General features: G+C 43.8%; 1 protein-coding gene across 6 annotated transcripts in view; it reads left to right on the top strand.

Moving 5' to 3' along the window:
- The window catches only part of ZNF462 (zinc finger protein 462), an 89,611-nt gene that overhangs the window by 38,855 nt on the left and 26,088 nt on the right, over positions 1–24,668 (top strand). For 2 of the 6 annotated variants that reach the window (XM_042028133.1, XM_042028132.1), the window contains exons 3-7: positions 231–5,749; positions 6,615–6,779; positions 8,262–8,536; positions 11,578–11,696; positions 15,873–16,064. In XM_042028133.1, the coding sequence (XP_041884067.1) occupies positions 231–5,749; positions 6,615–6,779; positions 8,262–8,536; positions 11,578–11,696; positions 15,873–16,064 (6,270 nt within the window). The remainder of the gene's footprint in view (positions 1–230; positions 5,750–6,614; positions 6,780–8,261; positions 8,537–11,577; positions 11,697–15,872; positions 16,065–24,668) is intronic. The other 4 variants (XM_042028137.1, XM_042028134.1, XM_042028135.1 and 1 more) reach the window with 4 other exon arrangements.

Raw genomic sequence — 24,668 nt, 5'->3', positions numbered from 1 at the left:
TATCCACCCAAAACTGTACACCACAGTCATTTATATGTAGACATGCACAGTGGTCACTTTTCTGACCATTGCCAGGTCTGTAGATATTACCATAAGTAAGTGAGGGAATCCTGGAGTGGTTATTGTCAGTTCAGGATGTGGTTACATTCTTAAGCATACCGGGTGGGTGGAGGAAAAGCCTTTTTATTTTATTTTATTTATTTACATATACACCTTAATTCTCATTTTAGGGCAAAATGCAACAAGTCAGATGGGGACTGGAAGTTACTATAGCCAGAGCCAGACTTTCTATGGGCAGCATATGGCTCCAAATCCTAAACCAACCAGCAAGTTTTTCCAGTGCAAGTTCTGTGTGCGTTACTTCCGTTCCAAAAACCTCCTCATAGAGCACACACGGAAGGTTCATGGAGCACAGGCTGGGGGGAGCTCAGTGGGGCCACCAGCTTCTAGTTCCCTAAATTACAACATCATGATGCATGAAGGGTTTGGTAAAGTTTTCAGTTGCCAGTTCTGCACCTACAAGTCACCCAGGCGTGCAAGGATTATTAAGCACCAGAAAATGTATCACAAAAACAACCTGAAAGAGAGTTCAGCTCCTTCTTCTGCTGCTGCTGCTGCTGCTGCTGTGTCTGAATCATCGTCTGCTTCTGTGCCAGTGCAGGAACCCTGCAAGGAGCTGCCGGCAGAGGTGGTGGAGCGGAGCATTTTGGAGTCGATGGTCAAGCCCCTGACCAAGTCTAGGGGCAACTTTTGCTGTGAGTGGTGCAGCTACCAGACACCTCGGAGGGAGCGCTGGTGTGACCACATGATGAAGAAGCACCGCAGCATGGTGAAAATACTGTCGAGCCTGAGGCAGCAGCAGGATGGAACCAGTGCACCCGAGCTGCAGAGTAAGAGTGCCCAGAGTGCCTCTCCAAACTCGAATTACATCTCCATGAACACAACAGGACGTGAGATGTCGAATGCTAATGTCTCAAACTTCAGGGGATCAATGGGCAATTCTCTTATCAGGCCCAACTCTTCTACATCTTCAAAGTTTTCTTCTGTGTCTTACCCTCAAATAAAGCCTAAGTCACCTCACAACTCGGGCATGGTTAATTTGTCTGACAGATCCCGCTATGGAATTGCTGATATGACGAATTCTTCTGCTGACCTGGAAACAAGCAGTATGCTAAATGACTCCAGCTCAGATGAAGAGCTAAATGAAATGGACAGCGAGAATGGCTTAAACTCCATGGATCACCAGACCTCAGGAATGTCTGCAGAGCAGCTGATGGGATCTGATGGCAACAAACTATTGGAAACAAAGGGAATTCCCTTTAGAAGATACATGAACAGGTTCCAGTGTCCTTTCTGCCCTTTCCTGACGATGCACCGCCGAAGTATTTCCCGTCACATTGAGAACATCCACCTGTCTGGGAAGACGGCGGTGTACAAGTGTGATGAGTGCCCTTTCACCTGCAAGAGCTCACTGAAGCTCGGTGCCCACAAGCAGTGTCACACAGGAACAACATCTGACTGGGACACCATGAACTCCCAGGCTGAGAGCATTGCCTCGTCCCTGAACGACAGCACAGTGTCTTTTGAGAGTGGGAATATCAACGGCAGGAAGTCAGCTGGGATGATGGAACCCGTGCAGCCACAGCCTCAGCCTCAGCCGCAGCCGCAGCAGCCGCAGCAGCAATCACCCCAGCCCCATTCACAGCATCCATACAAATGCACGTTGTGCAACTATTCCACCACCACTTTGAAAGGCCTCAGAGTTCATCAGCAGCACAAGCATTCGTTCTGTGACAACTTGCCAAAATACGATGGGCCGCCATCGAACGCACCACAGGAGAGCGAGGCAGATGCTCACCCCTCTGCCAGCACGGTGAAGAAGAGCCAGACCTCCATCCTTGGGCTCTCATCTAAAAATAACTTTGTTGCAAAAGCTCCTAGGAAGGTCTCAAATGACTTCCCCTTAGATCTCTCTCCCGTGAAAAAGAGAACTAGAATCGATGAAATAGCGAGCAACCTGCAGAGCAAGATCAGCCAAAACAAACAGCAGGAGGATGCTGTGATTAATGTGGAGGATGATGAGGAAGAGGAGGAGGACAATGAGGTGGAGATAGAGGTGGAGTTAGACAGAGAAGAAGAGCAAACAGAACCAATGATAGAGGTTTCCAGTTCTTACGCACCCCAGCAAATGTGGGGCAGAGAGGCTAATGATTCCCAGAAGGAGGCAAGCTTCAGGAGCATGCAGCATGACTACAATTCCACCAACGGGGCAGAGATTGAGCTTACTTTGTCCGAGGATGAGGAGGACTATTACTCTGCTGTCAGCATGAAGGACCATCAGAGCCCTAATGCCTCTGTTCTGGGGAGCCAGTCCAACATGTACGGTACCGACCAGAACAATGAGAATTCGGAGTTCAGTGACTCTGGCAGGCTTTACTATTGTAAACACTGTGATTTCAGCAACAAATCTGCCAGGAGTGTTAGCACCCACTACCAGCGTATGCATCCCTACATAAAATTCAGCTTCAGGTACATCCTGGATCCCAATGATCACAGTGCAGTGTACCGCTGTCTTGAGTGCTACATTGACTACACAAACTTTGAAGACCTGCAGCAGCATTATGGAGAGCATCATCCTGAAGCTATGAATGTACTGAACTTTGATCATTCTGATCTGATCTACCGCTGCCGCTTCTGCTCTTACACAAGCCCAAATGTTAGAAGCCTGATGCCACATTACCAAAGAATGCATCCCACAGTGAAAATTAACAATGCAATGATATTTTCAAGCTATGTTGTTGAGCAGCAAGAAGGGCTGAACACGGAGTCTCAGACACTGAGAGAGATCTTGAATTCTGCTCCAAAAACTATGGCAACCTCCACCCCCGTGGCTCGCGGGGCTGGTGTGCCAGCTGGTTTTAACAAAAGTGCCACCAAGAGCTTCAGTCCTGAATGTGAAAATCAGAAGGAACCTTCAGTCAACACTGTGGTTGTTTATGACTGTGATGTGTGTTCATTTGCAAGCCCTAACATGCACTCAGTTTTGGTGCACTACCAGAAAAAGCACCCCGAAGAGAAAGCCTCATATTTCAGAATCCAGAAGACCATGCGTGTAGTCTCTGTCGACAGGGGCTCTGCCCTCGCTCAAATGTCTTTTGAGCTGGGGGCTCCCATCTCCCCAAAACTGTCCAACTTGGCTTCTCAGCCTCCACCTCCCCCACCACCACCCCCAGACCTCTCTACTGAGCTCTACTACTGCAAACACTGTTCCTACAGCAACCGCTCTGTGGTGGGGGTGCTTGTCCACTACCAGAAGAGGCACCCAGAGATCAAGGTCACAGCCAAGTACATCAGGCAGGCCCCCCCGACCGCAGCCATGATGCGGGCAGGGGAGCTGCCACCTGGCATGCAGAGGCCACCGGTGTCCATGCAGCAGCTGGGCCGCGGCGGATCCGAGACCTCCGTGAACCCTCCCGAGAACGAAATGTTCTTCTGCCAGCACTGTGATTACGGGAACCGGACTGTGAAGGGCGTGCTCATCCACTATCAGAAGAAGCATCGCGACTTCAAAGCCAACGCGGATGTGATCCGGCAACACACGGCCACCATCAGGAGCCTTTGTGACCGCAGCCAGAAGAAGTCAGCTGGCAGCCTGCCTGCCCACACGTCCGGCACCGAGCGGGACAAGTCCAAGCTGAGAGCCCTCAAGTGCAGGCAGTGCAGCTACACGTCCCCGTACTTCTATGCATTGAGGAAGCATATTAAGAAAGACCACCCGAATCTGAAGGCCACGGTCACATCCATACTGAGGTGGGCGTTTCTGGATGGCTTGATAGAAGCTGGTTATCACTGTGAATGGTGCATTTATTCACACACTGAGCCAAGTGGCTTGCTTGTGCATTACCAAAGGAGACATCCCGAGCATTATGTTGATTATACCTACATGGCAACCAAACTCTGGGCAGGTCCTGATCCTTCCCCTCCTGCCCTAGTGATGCCAACAGAGATGAAGACCTATAAATGCAGAGACTGCATTTTTGAAGCATCTTCTATTTGGGATATTACTAATCACTACCAAGCATTTCACCCTTGGGCCATGAATGGAGATGAGTCTGTGTTGCTAGATATCATTAAGGAGAAAGATTCTGTGGAGAAAACCATGCCACAGCCTGATGAAGGTGGGGTCAGAATGGATTCTGAAGACCAGATGGCAACATCACAGATGGATCAGGATGCCGAGTGTGCAGAGGATCCCAGCCTTTCCCATGAAAAAACTGTCCAGCTGGCTTCTGCAAATCCTGCCATCTCCTCCACTCCGTATCAGTGCACAGTGTGCCAGTCTGAGTACAACAACCTGCATGGCCTCCTGACACATTATGGCAAAAAGCATCCTGGCATGAAAGTGAAAGCAGCAGACTTTGCTCAGGACATAGACATTAACCCAGGGGCTGTCTATAAGTGCAGACACTGCCCATACATTAACACACGTATTCATGGCGTCCTCACACACTACCAGAAGCGGCACCCATCAGTAAAAGTCACTGCTGAAGACTTCGTGCATGACGTGGAGCAGTCGACTGATATTGCTCAGAACGATGTGGAAGAGACAAGCAGGATTTTCAAGCAAGGCTATGGTGCTTACCGGTGCAAACTCTGCCCTTACACCCACGGAACCCTTGAGAAGCTGAAAATCCACTACGAGAAGTACCACAATCAACCTGAATTTGATGTTTTTGCCCAGTCGCCACCAAAGGTGTCTGCCTCAGTGGAGCCAGACATGGTGACTGAAATCAAGGCCTCCCCAGAAATTGCTGCTGAGGATGTTGGAGAGGTCTCCATGCCAGCGCCTCATTTCTCCAGTTCTCACTTAGTGTCTCACACAGTTTTCCGGTGTCAGCTCTGCAAATATTTCTGCTCCACCCGGAAGGGGATAGCCAGGCACTACCGCATCAAACATAACAATGTCCGGGCACAGCCAGAGGGCAAGAACAACCTCTTCAAGTGTGCTCTATGTTCCTACACCAACCCCATCCGCAAAGGGCTTGCAGCACACTACCAGAAAAGACATGACATTGATGCTTACTACACTCACTGCCTGGCAGCCTCCAGGACGGTAAGCGACAAACCCAATAAAGTGATCATTCCATCTCCTCCCAAGGATGACACTCCTCAGCTAAGTGAGGAGCTGAGGAGGGCTGTAGAGAAGAAGAAGTGCTCGCTCTGCTCCTTCCAGTCCTTCAGCAAGAAGGGCATTGTTTCCCACTACATGAAGCGTCACCCTGGTGTCTTCCCTAAGAAGCAGCATGCCAGCAAGCTGGGGGGATACTTCACTGCCGTGTACGCTGATGAGCATGAAAAACCAGCTCCAGCCGAGGAGAGGAACGACTTCGAAAAGCCTGAGGTGGAGGCTGAGGCTCAGGAAATCGAGTGGCTTCCCTTCAGGTGCATTAAATGTTTCAAGCTGTCCTTCAGCACGGCAGAGCTGCTGTGCATGCATTACACTGACCACCACAGCAAGGATTTGAAGAGGGACTTTTCCATACTTGGAAGCGGCACCCGCTCTCAGAGCCCTGTCTACCAGTGCAAGCACTGTGATACAAAACTGCATAGCACGGCAGAGCTGACTGCACACTTGAATGGTCACAATGAGGAATTCCAGAAGCGTGCCAAACGTCAGGAGAGGAGGAAGCAGCTTTTGAGCAAGCAGAAATATGCAGATGGTGCTTTTGCAGATTTCAAACAAGAGAGGGTAAGGATTTGTGTGTCTGGTCTCTTTCTCTGCCCCCTGCTCCCCGCTGGGGAGCCCACCAATACCCACTTGCATGTTCTCTTTGACAGCCAAATGACCACAGGCTAATGGATGACTCAGAGTGCCAGTGAGTTCCATAAGTCAATTACACATTCTGCTTTAATTCTTCATCCATCCCCACATCTCCCTAGGTTCTGTAGGAAATCTTGTTCCTTCCTACTGCTTCATTCAGTATTTTCTTTATCTTCTTTCCTCCCTCCCATGCTTCTGGAGGGCCATCTGTGTCTGACAGTCGCTTGTTCTTTTGTGGCAAGGCTGCCATGTACTGTGTCGCAGATTCTCTACAAAATGTCCCATCCTCTTCTTCCATGTCCTTCTGAATAACATATCAGTTTGCTTCTCAACCTTCTCTCTCTCAGTCCTTTTTCTCATTGAGCACTCAGTATGAGCATGACATAAACCTGTCTGGTGACAGAAGCTTTGGGCAAGTGCCTTAGAGGACCAAATTGTTGCTCAATTTCTTGCCCGCTTTCCTCCTTCCTTCTGCTTCAGTTTGAGAAATACACTTGCGCAGGAAAAGCTTTGCACAGATGTTGGGGAGGTCATGGGGTCATGGAGGAGAAGGCACAGTTCAGGCTAAAGTGGAATGGTCTTCTAGAGGACCGCTGTTAACCATGAACTGAAGGGTTTTTCTGCACAGATGTCTCGTCCACTTGGTAGGAATTAATGATGTCAACAGGAATTGACCTTGCAGTTCTGCAGAACTGGACATCAAGTATAACGTCAGGTCTGAAGTCTGGTCTGTGCTCCTAAGAACGATGTGACAAAACCTGCTTCATTGATTTGTGCTTGTGTGCTCAAACAGGCTTTTGGACACTTGGAAGACGTTTCAAAACTCAAGGAGAGGAAGGTGGTTGGCTACAAATGCAAATTTTGCGTGGAAGTCCATCCAACACTTCGAGCCATCTGTAATCACCTCCGCAAGCATGTCCAATACGGGAATGTCTCTTCTGTGTCAGCCACAGTAAAGGTAAGACTTCCTTAAAGGTGACTGAAAGTGACTGAAACTACTCGCATTGTGTAAAATAAAGGCCTTGTTGATAACCTGTGGAGGGCTCTTGTGAAGTTGAATGGGTTTTGAACTGGACATTCCGGTTCAGCATGATGTTTTAATCTAACATTAAGTTTCTGAAGTGTGTTTGGTTCATTTCAAGATGTTTTAACTTTTTTTCACTCTTGATCCAGGGGCACGAAGACTCTTTAAATTCTCATTTCTTCTCAGCCACAAAGGAGTTGATGTCGTTGATGACCGAAAGACTTGGTTTATGAGCGGGGAACTTTCTCTCAGCTACTTTCTGGGCTACGTTTCTGCTTAGTTAAGCTCAAAAAGAGCTGTTAATTTTCCTTTTATATATATATATTTTTTAAATTTTTTTTTTTAAGAAGAGGAAGTGTGCACCTTTCCACATTGGAACTTGCATGCTGGCTCCAAACAAAACAGTCAGTGGCCAGCTGAGCCAGCGATCCCCTTCAGGTGATGAGGTGCAAACGTGTTGTTCCTTTCTCCCTGTGGAAAGAGGTGCCTCCTATGACATCTCCAAGGACAGGCGATGTCCCAAAGTCTGATTTCCAGGATATTTATTGGCAGGGGAAGTGAAAGTGCACCAAGGCTGTGGGAACTAGCTCTTGTCAGAGACTCCTGCTGCCTGACTGACAGGGCTTTTTTGGTGACATAATCTGCTTTTTATGGGGAAGCCGTGTCCTCCACAGCCTAACTCGCACCACCTGAGAGAGCTTTCATTGCCCTACCACTGACCTTTCTTTACCTTCTTATCTGGTACTCCTGACAGATTCAGATGCTTCCCTCCTAAGAGTCCTTTCCCTCTTCTCCTCGCTTCTCAAGTCATGCTTATGTAGGGTCAGTGCTTTCTTTTGAGTAAATAGAAATCTTGCATCAGGGAACAAAAGCTGAGAGCCACGGTCTAAAGAATGTGCTCTTACAGGGTATTTAAGTAGCTGCACAAATGCATGTTCTGGTTAGAAAAGAGAAAGGAAAGTTATGAAAGAGAGTTGAAAATAAAAAAGACTTTTTCTGTTTGCTCTATATTTTTGAAGAGGTTTCTAGGGGCTTAGTGTACTGGCTTCTTTCTTTAGAGTTCGACACTGATGGACAAAACCTACTGTGGAGTAGACAACTATATTAGTTTGCAGGGTAGCTACAGTCAGCCAGAGCAAAATAAACTGTCATTTATCTTGATCAAGGAGTGAGATTTTTTTTTTTTGACGTATGCATGCATGTATATAATAGATATAATTATGTTTTTCCCTCCCAAGAATAGATAATTTTTTTATATTTTTCATTTCAGAAAGCCATTGATGTGGAGTTTGTGTAGGGATATATTTAGAGAAATAATGCAGTGGGAAACCTGGACGTTCTGATGAACACAGGGGAAAGACCGAGGGGCAGAAGGGAGAGAGAATTGATGGCTCTGGGGGGGTATGTGTTTTTTAGCAGGAAGCTGAAGATCCTTCAAACACAACTTTGATGGAGGGTTTTGAGGGAGCCAAAGACCCTGGCATTGTGGAATTTACAGAAGCTGAATATGGAGCATCCCTGGAAGATGAAGCCAGGCCTGGGGGCTACCACTGCAGCCAGTGTGACCGGGTTTTGATGTCTATGCAGGGTCTGCGATCCCACGAGAGGAGTCACTTGGCTCTGGCCATGTTTACCCGGGAAGACAAGTACAGCTGCCAGTATTGCTCCTTTGTCTCTGCTTTCAGGCACAAGTAAGTTGTGGCTTTTACTTTTGTTTCCTAAAAATCACCTGCTAGCAGTGCTGTTTTGTGGGCTGACACTGAAGAAGGGCTCGCTCGACTTGATGTTGAGCCACACTTTTCTCGTGGTATTTGCATAGTTCCCACCTACAATATCCTTGGCCATTATGGTTGGCTGTTCATAAGATTTCACCTTTGTATTTTCTTGAATTCATGTCAGCCCTCTTTTTGCACGTAGGGGAGAGGCATGCAGGCCAAAGAATAAGAATTATTTCAGTAGGCAAACAGTGCAGCCCACTACTTTAGGCACCGTTGTCAAATGCATGAGGCTTAACAAACCAAGAAGTATTTTCCTAGTTAATCTTTCATATTTAAGAAACTTCTGCTGCATGTAACTTACCTTGTTTGTAATTACTACAGCTCTTTGTGGGTTGAGTTTTCATTTCTCTTGTTAAAACAGTGCCATAAATTTATCTTAGATCAGATTTTTTTTTCTTAATTATGGCATGCAGTTTCAGTCTACAAATATTTCAAATTCATACCAGTGTGGTATAGGAATGACTCCTTCACCCTGCTTCCTTGTCTGATACATGTTGATCATTAATAGTCACATTTCTTATAATTTGTTTCCCTGAGCTTTGACTTAGTTTTGTTAGTTTTAGAAATTATTTTAATTGTAAAAATGTGTGTCCCCCTCCCCCAAAATGGGGTTTGTGATATATTTTATATTTTGGCATCCTGGACCTGATTCACAGGTCTGTGTTTTCTCTTAATGTCTGGGGAGAGAGCTGCTTATTCACTCTTTTAACAAAAGAAGACAGATCCAGGTACTCATTTGATGTAGGCATTCACAGCACTCTCTCTTAAATTTGGTGATGATGTCACCACTTTGCAATCAAATGCATGTGGAAGAGAAGGCATTTTTTTAGTTCCTTGTGTTAAAAAGGAAGGTTTCTGGTGGTGTCACAGCACTGCAAATTGATGCCACAGTTTGGTCTGCCTTGTTGGGAAGGTCCACGGGCTTGAGCAGCCCAGAGTAGGAAAGGGATTTAGGGGAAGGATGTGTACTGCTTTGGGAAGGCTGACAGTGAGGAGAGCCCCTGCCGGACTTGCTGTTTGCCCAGTAAACTTGCTTCAACAATCAGACTTTTGTTGGGTTTGGTGCCTAGTTACTCTGTTTCCTGCAGAGGATAAGTCATGTCCCAGAAGTTGCAGGATGGGTAAATCAAAAAGTGGTGGATGGCAGGGAAGAGCTCATCACCTAACTTGATAATAGGTGTGGTTTCTGTTGTTGAAGTTGTTTGCTTCTTCTTTTATTTTTGTTTCTGATGCAATTATTCTCCTGGGAGATTAAGTCTGTGAAAGAAACCAAACCAAATGTTTAAACAGCCTGAATCTGAACGAAACTTTAAAACCTCCTTTTGGAAGAGTGCAGCTGGCAAAGTATGTGGTTGTGAATATAGTTTTAATTATTGCCATGTAGAGTACCTTAAGGTATATATTTATAATAGCTTAATATGTATTACATACCTCTTTGGCAGCCTGCTTTAATTGTTAAGTAATCTCATTCCCTGGAGGCTATTTAAAACAAGTTTTGTTCTGTGAAGTACTCACTGCAGGCATTCAAAGCCTTACTCATTTAGGAGAATTTTTCCCCCATTTCTCTAGGAAACCTGTGCATTTTGTCTTGCCAGAATCCCCATCCTGGATTTCTGCTAAAGTTATATTGTATGAAGTGACCCTGAGAGGAGATAAAGTTCATTTTCTATTTTTTTTTTTTTTTTGCTGTTATCAGATGTTTGAATACACAGGCTTCAGTGTTAGCTCTCGTAAACAGGGATTTTCTGGCTCATGCTCTTGTCAGTGTGGGACTAAAGATCACGTGAAATCTTGTGTAGCGTGACAGGGCTGGAGCAACTGCTACTTGAGCTACATGTTGATATTCCATAAAAGAGCAGGACAATTTGGGACAAATAAAAAGAACTATGCCCGAAATACATCCAGAACTAAGTGGGGGATGGAGGGCAGTTTTGGCAAGTTGCAACTCCTGCAGTGTCTCTGCCCTGTTGTTGTTCCATCACCGTGTGTGTGTGTGAGATGACTCAAGCTAAGACGAGATCACAAAGCAGAAATGTGTCCAAAGTAGAGGCTGCACTGGAAATGTTTACAGCTTGGGCTCAGACTACTTGCCTGCCACCCAGAGACAGTGAATTCATGCCTGTCAGCCACAGTGTAGGAACTGCAGAGCTCTGCAGGATTCACTCAGTTAGAATGAATTTGATCTTATGTTAGAAAATGTGGGAAACATCCTTTTTTTCTCCTCCAAACTTTACTGAGCTGCTACAGCAAATTGTGGAGAGAGCAGTGTTTGATCACTTCGCTGTATTCAGGCTGTTGGTACTTCCATTTTCCCTGAAGAAAGTAGAGGCTGGTCTTTGCCACCCCTTCTCCTCCTGCTGAGCTTCATGTAGAATCTCCTACACTGCTGCTTCTGAAACTCTGCTGCCTTTTAATCCTGGAACTCATCAACTGTACCCTGCTGGCACCCTCCCCAGAGCAGGATCTCTAATCTGCTTTTGCTGCAGTAACCAAAAGAAGGCTTCCTCAGTAAAGCTGGTCAACAAAAAAAATATATTTTTTTTTTAATTTTTTTTTAATCCTTGATCAACAGGACAAGAGGGGACATATTTTCACAAAAACGTTTGGCAGGAGAAAAACTGTATAATGATCATTTCATAAGAAAATAATTTCTTGCCTGTTTCATATTTCTTCTTTCTGGGTCATGCATAACTTAGTTTATACTAATCTTGCCCTGTAAGTTTATTTAGGTGGCTTGCTCTCTGTATGAACAGAACTGGTGTCAGCTCTGCTCCTTTCCATCACACTAGGTTTGACTTTGTTGTTTAAGCAGATGTGTTGAGTTTGTTGAAGAGAGAGTATGAGAAAGAATCCTTACTTGTTCTGTTGTTGCTATAAAGTGCTTTGGTTTGCCTCTGAAGGGACGGCTGAAATGGTTGACTCTTTTCTTGTCTCCCTTTCTGTCTCTTTTCAAGCCTGGACCGCCACATGCAGACCCACCATGGACACCACAAGCCGTTCCGCTGCAAACTGTGCCCCTTCAAGTCCTCCTACAACAGCCGCCTGAAAACCCATATCCTCAAGGCTCACGCTGGTAAGTTTTTCCTCTCTGAGTCTTGCAGCCTGGCAGCTGAAATGGCCCGTGTTGTTCTTGTGGCTGATCACAGATGCTGGGTTGAACCACGTGTTTTGTCACCAGAACTGGGTAAGATTTTTTTCCAAAGGCCACAGTCGTGGCTTGCCAGCCAGTGAAACCTGTTGGGATAAGTGGGTGTTTGGGTAATGGGAAGGGCAGGGATTTAAAATGATGGGTACTTCAAGAACTTCTTTCTTCTCTTTTCTTTTATATGAGTGGTATTTTTTTTTCCTTATTTCTGCTTTTCTCCAAGTGGATTTCATCACTTAACACCATAGACTCCATAACAAAATTGGCAGTGAGCTTTGCTCTGCTCTTTGTATTTATGTTTGTGCTTTAGGTGACTCTGGGAAAAAGACTGTGAACTGCACCTTGGTTTTGGTAGAGTCTTATGCTGGTTTTCATGTTATAACCAAACACTGCAAACTTTGGGAGTCAGGTCTGTGTGCAACAGACTGAGAATGTCAGAATTGCATTACCAAACATGGAAATCTGCAAATCTCTGTATTTCAGTATGGAATCCATGCAAGCAAGCAAGCAGACATGCTTCTGAGGAACTGGAACTGGGAAGGTGATGTGTCACACAGAGTAGGTCACCTGAGATTGTTGCACCGTTGATCATTAAAAAATGAGACTCAGGATTTCCTCATCTTTATTCCTCGGCCGTAGACTCTTGGCACCGTCATGCATCCTGAATTGAAAGGTTATCCTTTGGTTTGCAATCCAAACATGCACTCTGATGCAAATAATAGAATAGTGACCAGTCTGAGAACCTGAAAACCAGCCCAGTTGTTAAAAACTTTTGACTAGGAACTCCTTGAACAGGAGTTTCTGACAAAAAGGACTACAAGAATGTTCCTTTTTCTATTTTTTGCTTGCTTAAAGTCATATACTCTGGCTGTGGTGGAGGAGGAAGGTGGAAAAATGGGGGGAAAAGGCATAAGAAATTTCTAGCTGTCTGCTGATTAAAAAAAAAAAAAAAAACTAAAAATTAACTGTTGCCATTGATCCAAAGGCATTTGTCATCTACAGAAGTATAGGAGGGATTGATGGTCTTGTGTACTTTGTTTCCTGTATTTTTTTTGGATTTCACAGAGCTTGTGCCAGTTTCTGTACTTGGATGGATAAAACAGATTAGCTCAACTTTTGCCACCTTCCCATTCTATGGGACCATGGCATTCTGTCCCTTCTAGGAAATCCAACTGTATACAGCAGTTCCAGGTCACAGAATCCCACATCCTGTACGGAGGAGCCATGGTTCTTTATTTTCACCAACCACAAAGTAATGTTTTCTTTATGCTATTACACAGCTGGGCTTCCTGCTTGAACCTGCCAGATTTTTAGACCCAAAGTTGCCGTGCAGCTAATATTTACTTCACACTTCTCTTCCTGTAGTTCATTGATTTATTTATTAGGAATTCATGCTTCTGAACTTGGTTTAGTGGATGGACACCCCTTGAAGGGCCGTGTTTTGCATTGTACAAGAACACAATTTCATGGTTGCCTAGATAGTGCTCGCACAATGACTTGGGTAATAGGGTTTCCAAAGGCTTACAGATGTGTTTCTGCCTCAGTCCCATATCTACCAAATGAATGGTCACGTCACAGAAAAGTTGCTTGTATGTTTTTCAGTCAGACCTTTGCTTTAGTATGTTTTGAGTCAGTCATTCAGAAGTATGTATTACTGAACAAATGTCTGACTTCCTCAGACTCCCCAGTTTTTCAGTAACATGGTGGTTCTCTGAAACTCTCTCATGTTGCCATTTTTTTGTCAATTGTCAATCATCTCATTATCCGTTTATTTAGAATTTAAAACTTCAGTCCTCCCGAATTTTTCCTGAAGTCTCCTGGAGGTCTTATAAAAGTCTGTAAAATCCTGAATCCTGAAGTGTTTTACTCAGTCTGCCTCTCTCCCTCATTTTCTGGGCATGGATCAAAATTCAGTGAACTACAAAATCCGTTCTTGTGTGACAGCTGGTACCAGTGTTTCTGGCATTTGTTTTTCCATCCAGTTGTGCCATCTCCTTTGGCGTGGAGCAGAACAGTTTACAGTTTCTCTAAACGGGCTCTTTGTTGTTTGCATTTGAACTTTTTCACCTGTTGTTTTCTTTTTTGTTTTTTTGGGGGTTTTTTTTGGGGTTGTTTTTTTTTTGCTTGTGTTTTTGAGGGATCCTTGTTACCAATTTCTTAATTAGTAATTACTCTGGAAATGCAGAAATGGGTGACTGCAGGAGAAGAGCATTGGGCCTGTTCAGTTTCTGCGTAATCTGGAACATAATGCTTTGAGTACATATCAAGTGTTGAGACCCACTACATAAATCCTTGCATTTATTTATTTATTTGTATGTGTATTAATGTGATTACTTTGTCAGATGCAAAACTAGCAGTCAAAAAAAGTGCAGAAGACTTCTGTTGAGCCAAACTGTTGCTTTTCCTCTGCAATCAGGCACATCCTTTCATGATTTGATGTCCATTTGAAATGAATAGTGAGCATATTTATTAGTGTGTCTAGGCTGCTTGGTATGTAATCATCCTTTATTTGCTTTAATGTCTTGTGGTGTTTTTAAGTTAATGGTTGGTTGGTGCATGTTGTCATCCAGGAATCTCTTACACTGACAAAGCCATGAAGGTCTCTATCTGTATCCCACTGGTATCTTGTAACCTTGGAATATCTTTTGTCCACAAATTTTTATGTTCCATTGAACAACTCGTTGTGCGTGCTACTCAAGAAATGTTCTACTTCTGTTTGTAAAAAGGAAATATGTGGCTCACACAATGCACAGGTGAGGAATGTCACTTGAAAAAAACACGCAGGACAGTTTTTTGTTTCACCACTTCAGACTCTGAGTGATCTGTTCTTTTTCAGGTGCACCAAAAAAGGGCGTTCTAAGAGCTTGTATTTTGTCCTGACAATTAGTGTGGTTTTTCTGGAAGACAGGGGTGGGAGTTTTGTGGAGGATGGTTGCTAATCCTTTCAGGTGTGCTTACTCTGATTGGCTGCAACACGTGTGTTTTCATATTCTCTTTTGGTTCACTTATTTCTGGTGTGGGAAACCATGCTGCTTGAGAACCTTCTTTGCTGGATTTGTTGAGAGGTGGAAAACATTTTCTGCTTCGTTCATTACCAGAACTCTCGTTCTTCTGTTCCTGTTCATGAATATTTCACTCCTATATTAGTTTTGGCACTTTATGTATGACTCATATGTGGCCAGTGTTACTCTTGTACATGGAAGTGGCACTTCCAAAACAATAACTTGGCACCTGTATATAATATCACATTGTTTGTGTTGGGACAGTTTCACTTTGTGTTCCAATTGCCTCCATGCCTCCATGCAAAACAAATCTTGTATCAAGATTTGTTTCCCTTTGTTTGCTGTCTCTATGGCTTGGAATGTGTTCAGAATTAAATCCACTACTGTGCATTACTTCTGTTCTTTCACTCCTTTTAGTGCTTTTTCATAACACACTTCCACACAGCCTCGTAGGTACACCCTTTGTACTTGGCCTTGCTGTGTTCACAACCTTGACTTGGTTGCCACTTTTGTGAAGATTACTGCTGCCTAATGGCAGGTTTTTCACAAGGAAAACTGTGACCTTTCCCAAATGTAATTACACCACACTGGCGGGGGTTTTTTTAAATTTTTTTTTTCTTTCTTATTTTTCTGTGGAGGGCCCTTTGTTAAAAGTTTTGTAGTGTCCTTCTTGCTTCATTAATAATGACGCTGGATGTGCTGCATGCAGAAACAAGTGACTTCACCATCTCTAGTTGCTGTGCTCCCAAAGAAATTTGGAAGTGCCGTGGTTAAGTGACTCCATTTTCATCCCAGAGTCTGTTTTCTTCCCATACCATGCAACACAGGCATGCTAAGAGTCTGGTCTCTGTTTTTTTGACTTCAGCTGCTGTGCAAGGATCTGCAGTTGTCAGAAAGTGATGCTTTGGTCCAAAGCAGGTGTCTACACCCACAGGCTCCAGACTGCTCCAGCAAGGAGACATGCATAGCTTGTTTTCTTTGGGATCATTCTTTCGCTGAAGAGTCCATGGGAATTTTACTGCCAAGTTCAGTAAGAGAAGTGTGAGGGCCCCATTTTGTTTCTTTTGTGAGCTGATGACTTGCCTGTATTTCGCTCACCCAGGTGAACATGCCTACAAATGTTCCTCCTGCTCATTTTCCACCATGACAATCAGCCAGCTGAAAGAGCACTCCTTGAAAGTGCATGGGAAAGCACTGACACTACCAAGACCCCGCATTGTCAACCTTGCAGCCTCACACGCCCACCACACCTCCAAGAACCACACTCCTGCTGAAGAAGTGGAGGACTCTAATGGTAAGAGGTGCCTCAGAGCAAGAATTTAATTGTCTAAGGTGCCGCTTAATATTTTTATTGCAAACAAAATTGCAGCAGGCAGCTTTGCACCTAAAGCATCTTCATTTGACCATTAAGAGGAAACCCAGAAGTTGCATCAAAACCAAGAGTAAACGTGGTGTTGTAGGAAGTGATCTGCTTGAGGGCCTCACTGGTTCATTCCACATTAATTTGTTCCTTCACTGCACCAGCTGACTTTGGAATATGTCACTGCTGGCTTTGTTAGCAGATATTTACATTGTAGAAGATTTTCATAGTTTCTGTTGATAGCCGGTGGGGAAGGGATCTTCAAATTCCATCCGTGCTGCTGATTTTCCGTTGCATTCGTAGAATCATAGAGTGGTTTGGGTTGGAAGGGGAATGTGAAGATCATCTTGTTTCACCCCTCTCCCACAGGCAGGGACACCTTCCACTATCCCAGGTGTTGCTCCAAGCCCCAATGTCCAGCCTGGCTTTGGACACTTCCAGGGATCCAGGGGCAGCCACAGCTTCTCTGGGCACCCTGTGCCAGGGCCTCCCCACCCTCACAGGGAACAATTTTTTTCCTAATGCCTAATCTTGTTAGTAGGGCACTTCAGTTAAACTACATGATTAAGCTTAAAATGTGAACCTGTAATAGTAGTAAGGGTAGTTATTGTTGTTGTCCTGGCTACAGAGGGCACCAAAAGTACCTTCAGATATTCAGCTGCAGGAAGGAGAACCTGAGCACTGTTTTCATTTCAGTGCTTCCTTTGAAAGCTGTTAATCCCCTTGTGCTGGAGGGCTGGGGAAGAAGACTCTTGGACAGCAGCAGAGGGAGGGGACACTGTTTAAACAGAGAAATAGAAGAGGTGTTGTGTGGTATCACAGCAAGCTTTAAGGCTTTTTAAGTAGTAGCTTATGAGGCATCTTTGGGTGTCACTTCCTACCAGTTAAGAAAAGAGCTCTTCTGTGGAAAAAAGCCAAAACAAAACAGCTTTAATTCCTGGATGAGTTTCATTGACATGGAAGGAGAATGTTTGCAGATGTTCAGAGAACTGGAATGTATGGAAGGAGTGTTAGAAGAGGGGAAAATACTTCTTTTTCCAGAAGCTTGAGTGGTTCTAGCTGCTAAACAGCAAGAATTTTGTTATTTGTTGTTTTGCTTGGAATACTGGTGAACTAAGGATGGGAGGTAATCACTATCAGTAATCATTTTGTAGCATTTTTGGTGTCCTAGCTTCCTTTTCTTTCTCACCAGAAAAAAAAAAAAAACCCACCAAAAAACCAACAACAAAAAAACCCAGAAGTGAAATGAGAAAGAGTGCAAGAAAAAGAAGCTCAGAAAATGGCTGAAAGGAATTGAAAGAAATAAGTAATTAGCATAGAAATACTTTATTGAAGAAAAAAAAAAGACATGCAAAATATTTTTGTGATTTAGCAAGTCACTTTTTGGGTCAGAATCAGAATCTTAACAAAAGATTTTGACCAGCTGCTCCCAGACAACTTTTTGTCAGTGGGTTGTCTGGAAGAGTGAAATTACTGAGTTTTTTTGCTAATGCTTGCTTAAACTAATCCAACAAGCTGAGTACATCTTGAGGTGTGTTCCACTGTTTTTTTTTTTTTACTGCCTTTTAAATAAAATGTTCTGTTACTGACTTAAGAAGTGCAGAATAATTTTCAGTGGCTGTCCTAGCCTTTCCTGTGTGTTAGCAGTCTTTTGCTAGCAGTGGTGTGTGGAGAGATACAGAAGGACAAAACTCAGTTTTGAGAAGGATGGTTCAGTTACTTTTTTTTATTATTATTTTGTTTATTCTGGGACCTCAAACTCATGATTAGTGGAGTTAAAATTCAACTGCAGATCCTGTAGAGGATAATTTTTCAGCCTTTAAGAACTCCTCTTAAAAATAGATAAAATGATGACTCTATTAACAAAAGCATTTCATTGGGTTGACTTCTGTTACCTAGGTTTGCACTGCGCACTACAGCCTGAGACCAAGGCCAAATTTGTCCCAATTAGCTAGATCATCTTTAAATGGGGTTAATGGTTAAGTCACTTTGACAAGAATAGAAGCCACCCACTGGGGAGCTGGTCAGACAAGTACAGGTGTTATAATAATCATGTTAGCATTTTCAGCATTGCTTGAGGAAGGAATAACCTGCTTTAAGTAATTTTTTGACATTATACTGTTGGCTGCAGATCAGGTTAATGGTGGCCTCTCTCACACCATTTAATGGTTTTTTTTTTGTTTTAGAAGGCCGTAAACCATTGCCTCTGGCCCAGGCTTGTGAGTTGCAGGTGATAGATAAAATAGGTGCAAGGCTAGATAAAATACTGGTCCCAATAATAAGAAATTATTGTGCAGGCACTATTATGTCCAGCTGGAGTATTAGGAAGGGCTCACATGGTGTGGTGTAGCTGGATTTTGCCTGTGGGTGTGTATAAAGTAACCTGCAGTGTGAACAGTGAATCGAGTCATTTCACCTGGGATGCAGCACTGAACTAGGGCTGAGGTGAGAGACAGACAAAAGGTTGTATCCCGTTGTTAGGGAACTTGTTTTGTGAGTTGATAGGTGTGCAGCAGACTTGTGTGATTGAAATGGTTGCAGAGAGGAGCTGTTCCTGTCTGTGAATGAGTATTGTGGTTGGAATAGGAAATATGGCAGGGTGGCTTGCGGGTATTTGGGGAGCTAGCAGAACTCATCTTGTTGATTGTGGAGCTCTGTAAAAATGTAGAAGAGGGAGAAAGAAGGGTACTGAGCTGTAATAGCAGAGTGCTTGTCTGAATAGAGCTGCTCTGGGACAGCAGCCCAGTGGAATTTCTGTGATGCTTCTTTTCCCGGAAAAAATTGTTCCCTGACGGGCCTTTCTTAGAACATTCCTTTTGTTCTTTTAGATTGATCCATTCATTAAAAGAAGTGAATGTATTTAGATTTCTGTGGCTTGTCTCTTTCAGTTCTGTGTTGGTACCAGCAGACTTACCTGAAGCACTCAGCTGTACATCCCAGAGGTGTTTTGGGGTGCTTGATAGACTTTTTTCATGGAACTGAAGCTAAAATGGAGTAGGTGCTGAACGTTTTGGGTAGACCTATCCTTGCCAACTGTAGTGACAATTCTGGTAGTGACAGTTGTCATTAGAAAGCATAAAAACCTCTTCAGTCCAGTTAATAACAGTGATTCAGAGGCGTGTGTGCTTCTCTCAGGGCAGTAGTGTAAGAAGGTGATTGTGTCACTCTCAGTGAGTCAGCAGAGAAGGCTTTTTTTAAAGATACATCATTCAAAGATCCTGCCTTTTGTATCGTACCCCTCTTTGCCTGCTGGGCAATATTTTGGTATATAAAGAACCTGTTTTCACTGAATGTTATTCTAACCAGAGGCAAAGCACTCAGAGGGGTTTTTTTGGGCACTGTGGGGTAATAATATTTTGGTTTGTGGGTGTTTTACTTACGAACAGTCACAAAAAAAAAAACAACCCAGATAATGTTGGTCACAAGTGCTATTTTTCTGCTTTTCAAAGTGTAGGAGCACTGAATAGTTTGTAGTGTCCAGCTCTTGTTAACATGATGAGGTTGCCATTGTGGTAAAATGTTCTTTTGCTCTCCTGATAGTTCACTGGTATTTTTTGTCTTGCAAGAAGGAAGTGGTGGGGATTTCCTATATATTTGCAAGTGTGTTTGGCTTGTTTGCTTGAGTTTACTTATTTGTGTTTTACACCAAAATGTTGCTTAACAGTTCGGAGAACTTGCACAGCAAAAGTTAATTGTAAATTTAAATGCTACGAACTGCTAGGAGGGCTGGATGACTCTCTTCACAAGACCTGCTTCCACGTTCTTTCAGCCTTTGTGAGAGTAAGAGCTTGCGTTCATGTTGATCTCTGGCCAGAATGGGTTTTTTGGGTTTTTTGGTGGTGGTGTCATCCTGTGGGGCTCTGTGTGTCACAGGTAAGTGTTCCCAGCTCTGCTCCTGTTCAGTGCAAGGCAATGGAATCCCACCACATGCACTGCCAAGGCGCCACACTGGAAGGCTCCCTTCTCTTTCCATAGGGAAGAGCTGCAGGCGAGGCAGGGACACAAAGATTGTGTGGCTGAACGTGACAAAACACAAACAGCAGCAGGAGTTGTGTGCAAAGGGATCATCAGCTGAGGGGAAAGCACTTGTCCATAGACACTGCTGGTGTTACAACTGTGTGCTCATGTTCAGGGGCTGTGGAGGTGGTGAACTGCCTCCCTCTCACAAACTGGAGAGACTCACGAGCTCAACCCCTTGTCATGAAGTCTGTAAAATAGAGTGACTCAATGGATTGATAAAGAGTTTCACATTATGACTTCACCCACAGCAGAGACTTCTTGAGAGCGTGTGAAATACCTGCCCTAAATTGCCCTGGGTGCTATTACTGATTTTTGGAGTAGCCCTTTATTTTTTGAAAATGACCCCATTGGCCTAACCATGTTGTAGAGAAAAGCACTGCTCTTTACTCATATGGCTGGCAGATTTGGAGCCTCATAAATTTCTTTGTATCATGACTGTGTGCAGTAATTCAAAATTATGGTTTTTTAAAATTTTACTGTTTAGGAATACAGAATTGTCAAAATAAAACAGCAAAGTGCAAGGCTGAACAGACCTGGGTGTGGTTTCTAATGTCTCCTCAGTCGTGCTGCTGTGGTATAAGGCCATTTGTTTTTACTGGTCACCAGTTCTTGATCTATAGAAAGCCACAACACTTCCTGTGTACCCTTGAAGCTGAATAATTACTCTTTTCACTGTTGTGCAAACCAAACCGGATCTGTCATTAATACCAATACACATCACAAAACACACGTAAGGTCAGAACTAGAAGATTTCTTGAGTCTTCCAATACATGGTATGTCAACATCTTCATTAATTACTTGCAGCAGCAAATGCATTGAAAACTGCTAAGTGAAACATCCAGTGCCCCGTTCCAGTTTTTTTTTCCTGAACTTTAGCCTTTGCCAGTGGAAAATGACTTTGCCTCATCTAGAGACTGAAATATAAATACATCTGCTTGCTTTGCCAGAGCTAGGCTGGGCACAAAACTACTTGACTAAGTCTTGTGTCTTGGACTGCTATTTCAGAACTGTAAATCCCTTCCTGTTTCTGTACACTTTTATGAAGCAGATAGTGCATAATCAGTCTTCTTGTGTGGTGCCTCACAGATGAACCCCCGAAGGGTGCAGAGGGCCTTTGGTAGTAGGTTTGCTGAAGCAATTTCATGTAGTACCAGAATGAGAGGAGAACTGTGGGCAGCAGGGCACCGTTTCAATGAGATCCACTAATCTGATGCCAGTGAGTCATGATTCTGCCTTCCACCTTTCAGAAGAGAGGCAGGCTTTCCATCTTATCAGACGTGCTGCCCTGATTTTTGGGTTCTCTTGGTTTTTGTTGCTGTTGGGTTTTGGTTTTTTTGATCTGTATAATGGATTGTGTCTGACTTGCTTATTTTTATTCATGTGCACTGTTACTCTTGGTAAGGGATATTTTTCTAACCTTGCATTCGGGGCAGAAAGTTCTTAAGATGGTCCCTTCCCCTGTGGTGCTGTTTCTCTCTCATTGTTGCTGGTGTGTCTTTGTGTTTTATGGCTGCTGCTGTCTGGGGAAAATCACAATGGTCAGTCGTCACAGCCAGAAGACACTGTGTTAGAGCACAATGTATTTAGTTCAGGGTTTGGGGTGTTTTTGGGAGGAGGGGCTTGGACAAAGACTCTTTTGAAGTTTCAGACCCTTTTGTTTCACTGTAGTTTGACTGGAAGGGCAGAGAGCCAGTAGTGACTACAGGGCAAATTCAGGCGGAGCCTCAGCAGCTAATTGCTTTAATTGCCAGGTGAGTTGGAAGGATTGCATCCATGGTAGGGATGCAAGATGGTGATCTGCCTACTGCAGAACAGCAGATGCCTCTGCTTTTGTAGTTACAGCTGGGCTGCAAAGAGCTTGTTCTGCTTGTTTCCCTGCTTTTGTGCCCCAAAGGAGTGATGCCTCATGCTCACTCTCAAGTATCAGATTAATCTGTGTTACCTCCAGGCTGCTTTTTTTATTTTCCCCAGCTGTGTTCCTTCTTTCTCTAACCTAGAGCAAGCAAGTTCCTGCTTTCCCCTCAGCCTTTGCCTGTCTCTTCTTCCCACAGTGGCCACACTGCCTTCCAGTGCTTGTAAAACTCAGTGGAACTTGGTGTGTCTTACTCCTTGTGGTTAGTGTTAAAGCTAAATACCAGATGCTTGATCAGATAGGACTTTTCTCCTTCATGAGATTGGCAGAGACTGGTGGAACAAGCACAGGGCTTGTTCACCTCCGCTTTTACTGAACAAACTCCTCAGTGTTTCAAGGTCCTGAGGCACTGGGGGGGGAATGACCTTGTTCTCTGTAGTTCTCTTCCACTGCGATATGGTTGTTTGGCTTCTGGCCTTTTCCTACAGCACGTTGAGAGCTGTTTTGTGGCTGGTGGAACAGAGGAAGATGTCATTGGCTGTGCTGAGGGGAGTGTCAGCTCGCTGTTCATTGTGCTTTTTTTCTGGTACTGTTTTTTGTGCTTGAGCTGGATGGGCAAAGGCAGAGCTGAGGTTCAACAGGACAGAGACTGGAGCTCATGCAGCTGGGAGAAGGTTGCTGTCAGCCTTGTATGGAGTCAGCCACCCTGCTGTGATGGGATTGCTGTGGCACTGAAAGGCTTCCCTAGGGTAGGGAGAAGAAAAATGTTTGGGCGGATCAAGAAACAGATGAAGGAAGAAACATCTTCTGGGTTCATTCTGAGCAGAAAGGAGTTCACCTGATTGCACCCACAGTGAAAAGAAAGAAGCATATCCTGATTCCTGTTGTGCGTTTTGTTTTGGTTTTTTTCCCTGAGGTTTTCACTTTCTTTTGGCTCTGTTTTTTATGTTCAGGAAGAGGACAAGAGTGGTAGATGCTGATCACTTGTGTGTCTGGGGAATTTGTGATCACTCAACACAGAGTAAAAAAGGATGCTGTTGGCATGAAGGGATACAGGGTGTGACATGACCAAGGGTGTGCAAGAGGGCATTTCTGCATTCCCACATACTCGTAGCCTTCTCTGTCAGCCTCACTGATATTCTCCCTGTCACCTGAGACTCCAGTTTATCCCATTGGTTTAAAACATACTGGAGAGATTTGGTGCTTGGCAGAGAGGTATAACTTCTTTGCTCATTTTAGCTCTGTTGAAATGGATGTGTGTTATCATCATAGTTGACAGCCCAATATTTGACATTTAGATAGCTGGTTTTATTTCTTCTTTAAGGAACATTGTTACTACAAGTGCTTGAAAATAGTGCCCGAAGTGTTCTGAGCTCCGAGCTGGTGACAGAGATGAGGACTTTCTGTTGGCAGTAAAAATAATGTCAAGGTGTATGCTGGAGGTCTCCAGAACAAATCACACAAGTTCATGTTCCTGAGTTCTGTGGTTAGAATGAATCCTTGGTAGCCATATATTGCCACTGTAATTTTAGGGCCAGTTTTAAAGCAGAATGCAAATATCTATTGCTTGATAAATCTGATTTCTTTTTCCTCTTCATTTCAAGCCTTAGAGGAGAGTGAGCATTTAGGTGACAGGAACATGTTTGTGGCACTGTGTTTGTATTAATACAAATATGTAGAGGGTCAGTGCAATACAGAAGGAAATCTGAAAAACACCTGATGAATTGCCCTTAAAAATGAGAAGGAAATCATGGAACAGAATAGCACAAGGATCATTTGGTCAGTGATGGTAGATTATTGTCTTGAGTGAAGAGTGAGTTGAAGTAGAACTTCGTACATTTGTAAACTCTGAAAAAAACCTGTAAGTCATTTTAGCAGATTGGTTAAATCAGTGTCTTGCTCAAGCTATTTCCACTTTTATTTGTGTTCCTCTCTTCTGTAAATGCACTTCCATTTATGAAGTTTGAGTTTGGTTCAACAGAATAAGGAATAGCTAGACAAACTTTTTATTTTATGCATTTTATGGAAATAGGTAAGTTCATGGAGGTCCCAGTGTTTGACATGGAGCAGAAGTCTTGGTTTTAAGTGCAATCCTGTATTTAGATAATGGAATTTAACTCCGTTTAGAATGAGAGGGTTGTGTGCAGCCTAAATGAGACCAGTAAGTGGCCAAGTCACCTAAAGAACTGCAGGAAAGTTAGACTGAGTTGAAACCAGGAAAGAAATATTGTTGTGGGGAGAAGAGATAAAAACAAGGGATAACTGGAAGTTATGGTGAAGCATTTCCTGACTGCTAAATTGATCCTTTCAAATCACAACATCAGCAGAGCAGGGTTGTGCCTGCCTTGAGAGCTCATGCAAATAGGAGTTCCTGGTGGTGCCAGATACTCTAAAACAGGAGGGCATGGGGATCTCCTGGACTGATCTTTTTCTTCTTATGGAAATACAATGATACAACTTACTTCATAAATTACATTACTCCTACGTAAATCCTGATTAGTTCCTACTGCTTTCAAATGCATCATCTTACACGGACTATTGTAGCCACTCTTGATCTCAGCTATGAAGCTCCAAAATTCTTTTACAGGCAGCAGTGTGAGATTCACTCTGTGGAAGTGATTCAGATGATAAAAATTATTTATTATTTTCTTCATATTTGGTGAAAT

The sequence above is a fragment of the Corvus kubaryi genome, unplaced genomic scaffold (genome assembly GCF_017639235.1).
Source record: "Corvus kubaryi isolate FWS band 111438036 unplaced genomic scaffold, C.kubaryi_AGA036_p1.0 37302, whole genome shotgun sequence".
In the NCBI taxonomy this organism is placed as follows: Eukaryota; Metazoa; Chordata; class Aves; order Passeriformes; family Corvidae; genus Corvus; species Corvus kubaryi.
This window is presented reverse-complemented; position numbering and strand designations above follow the sequence as displayed.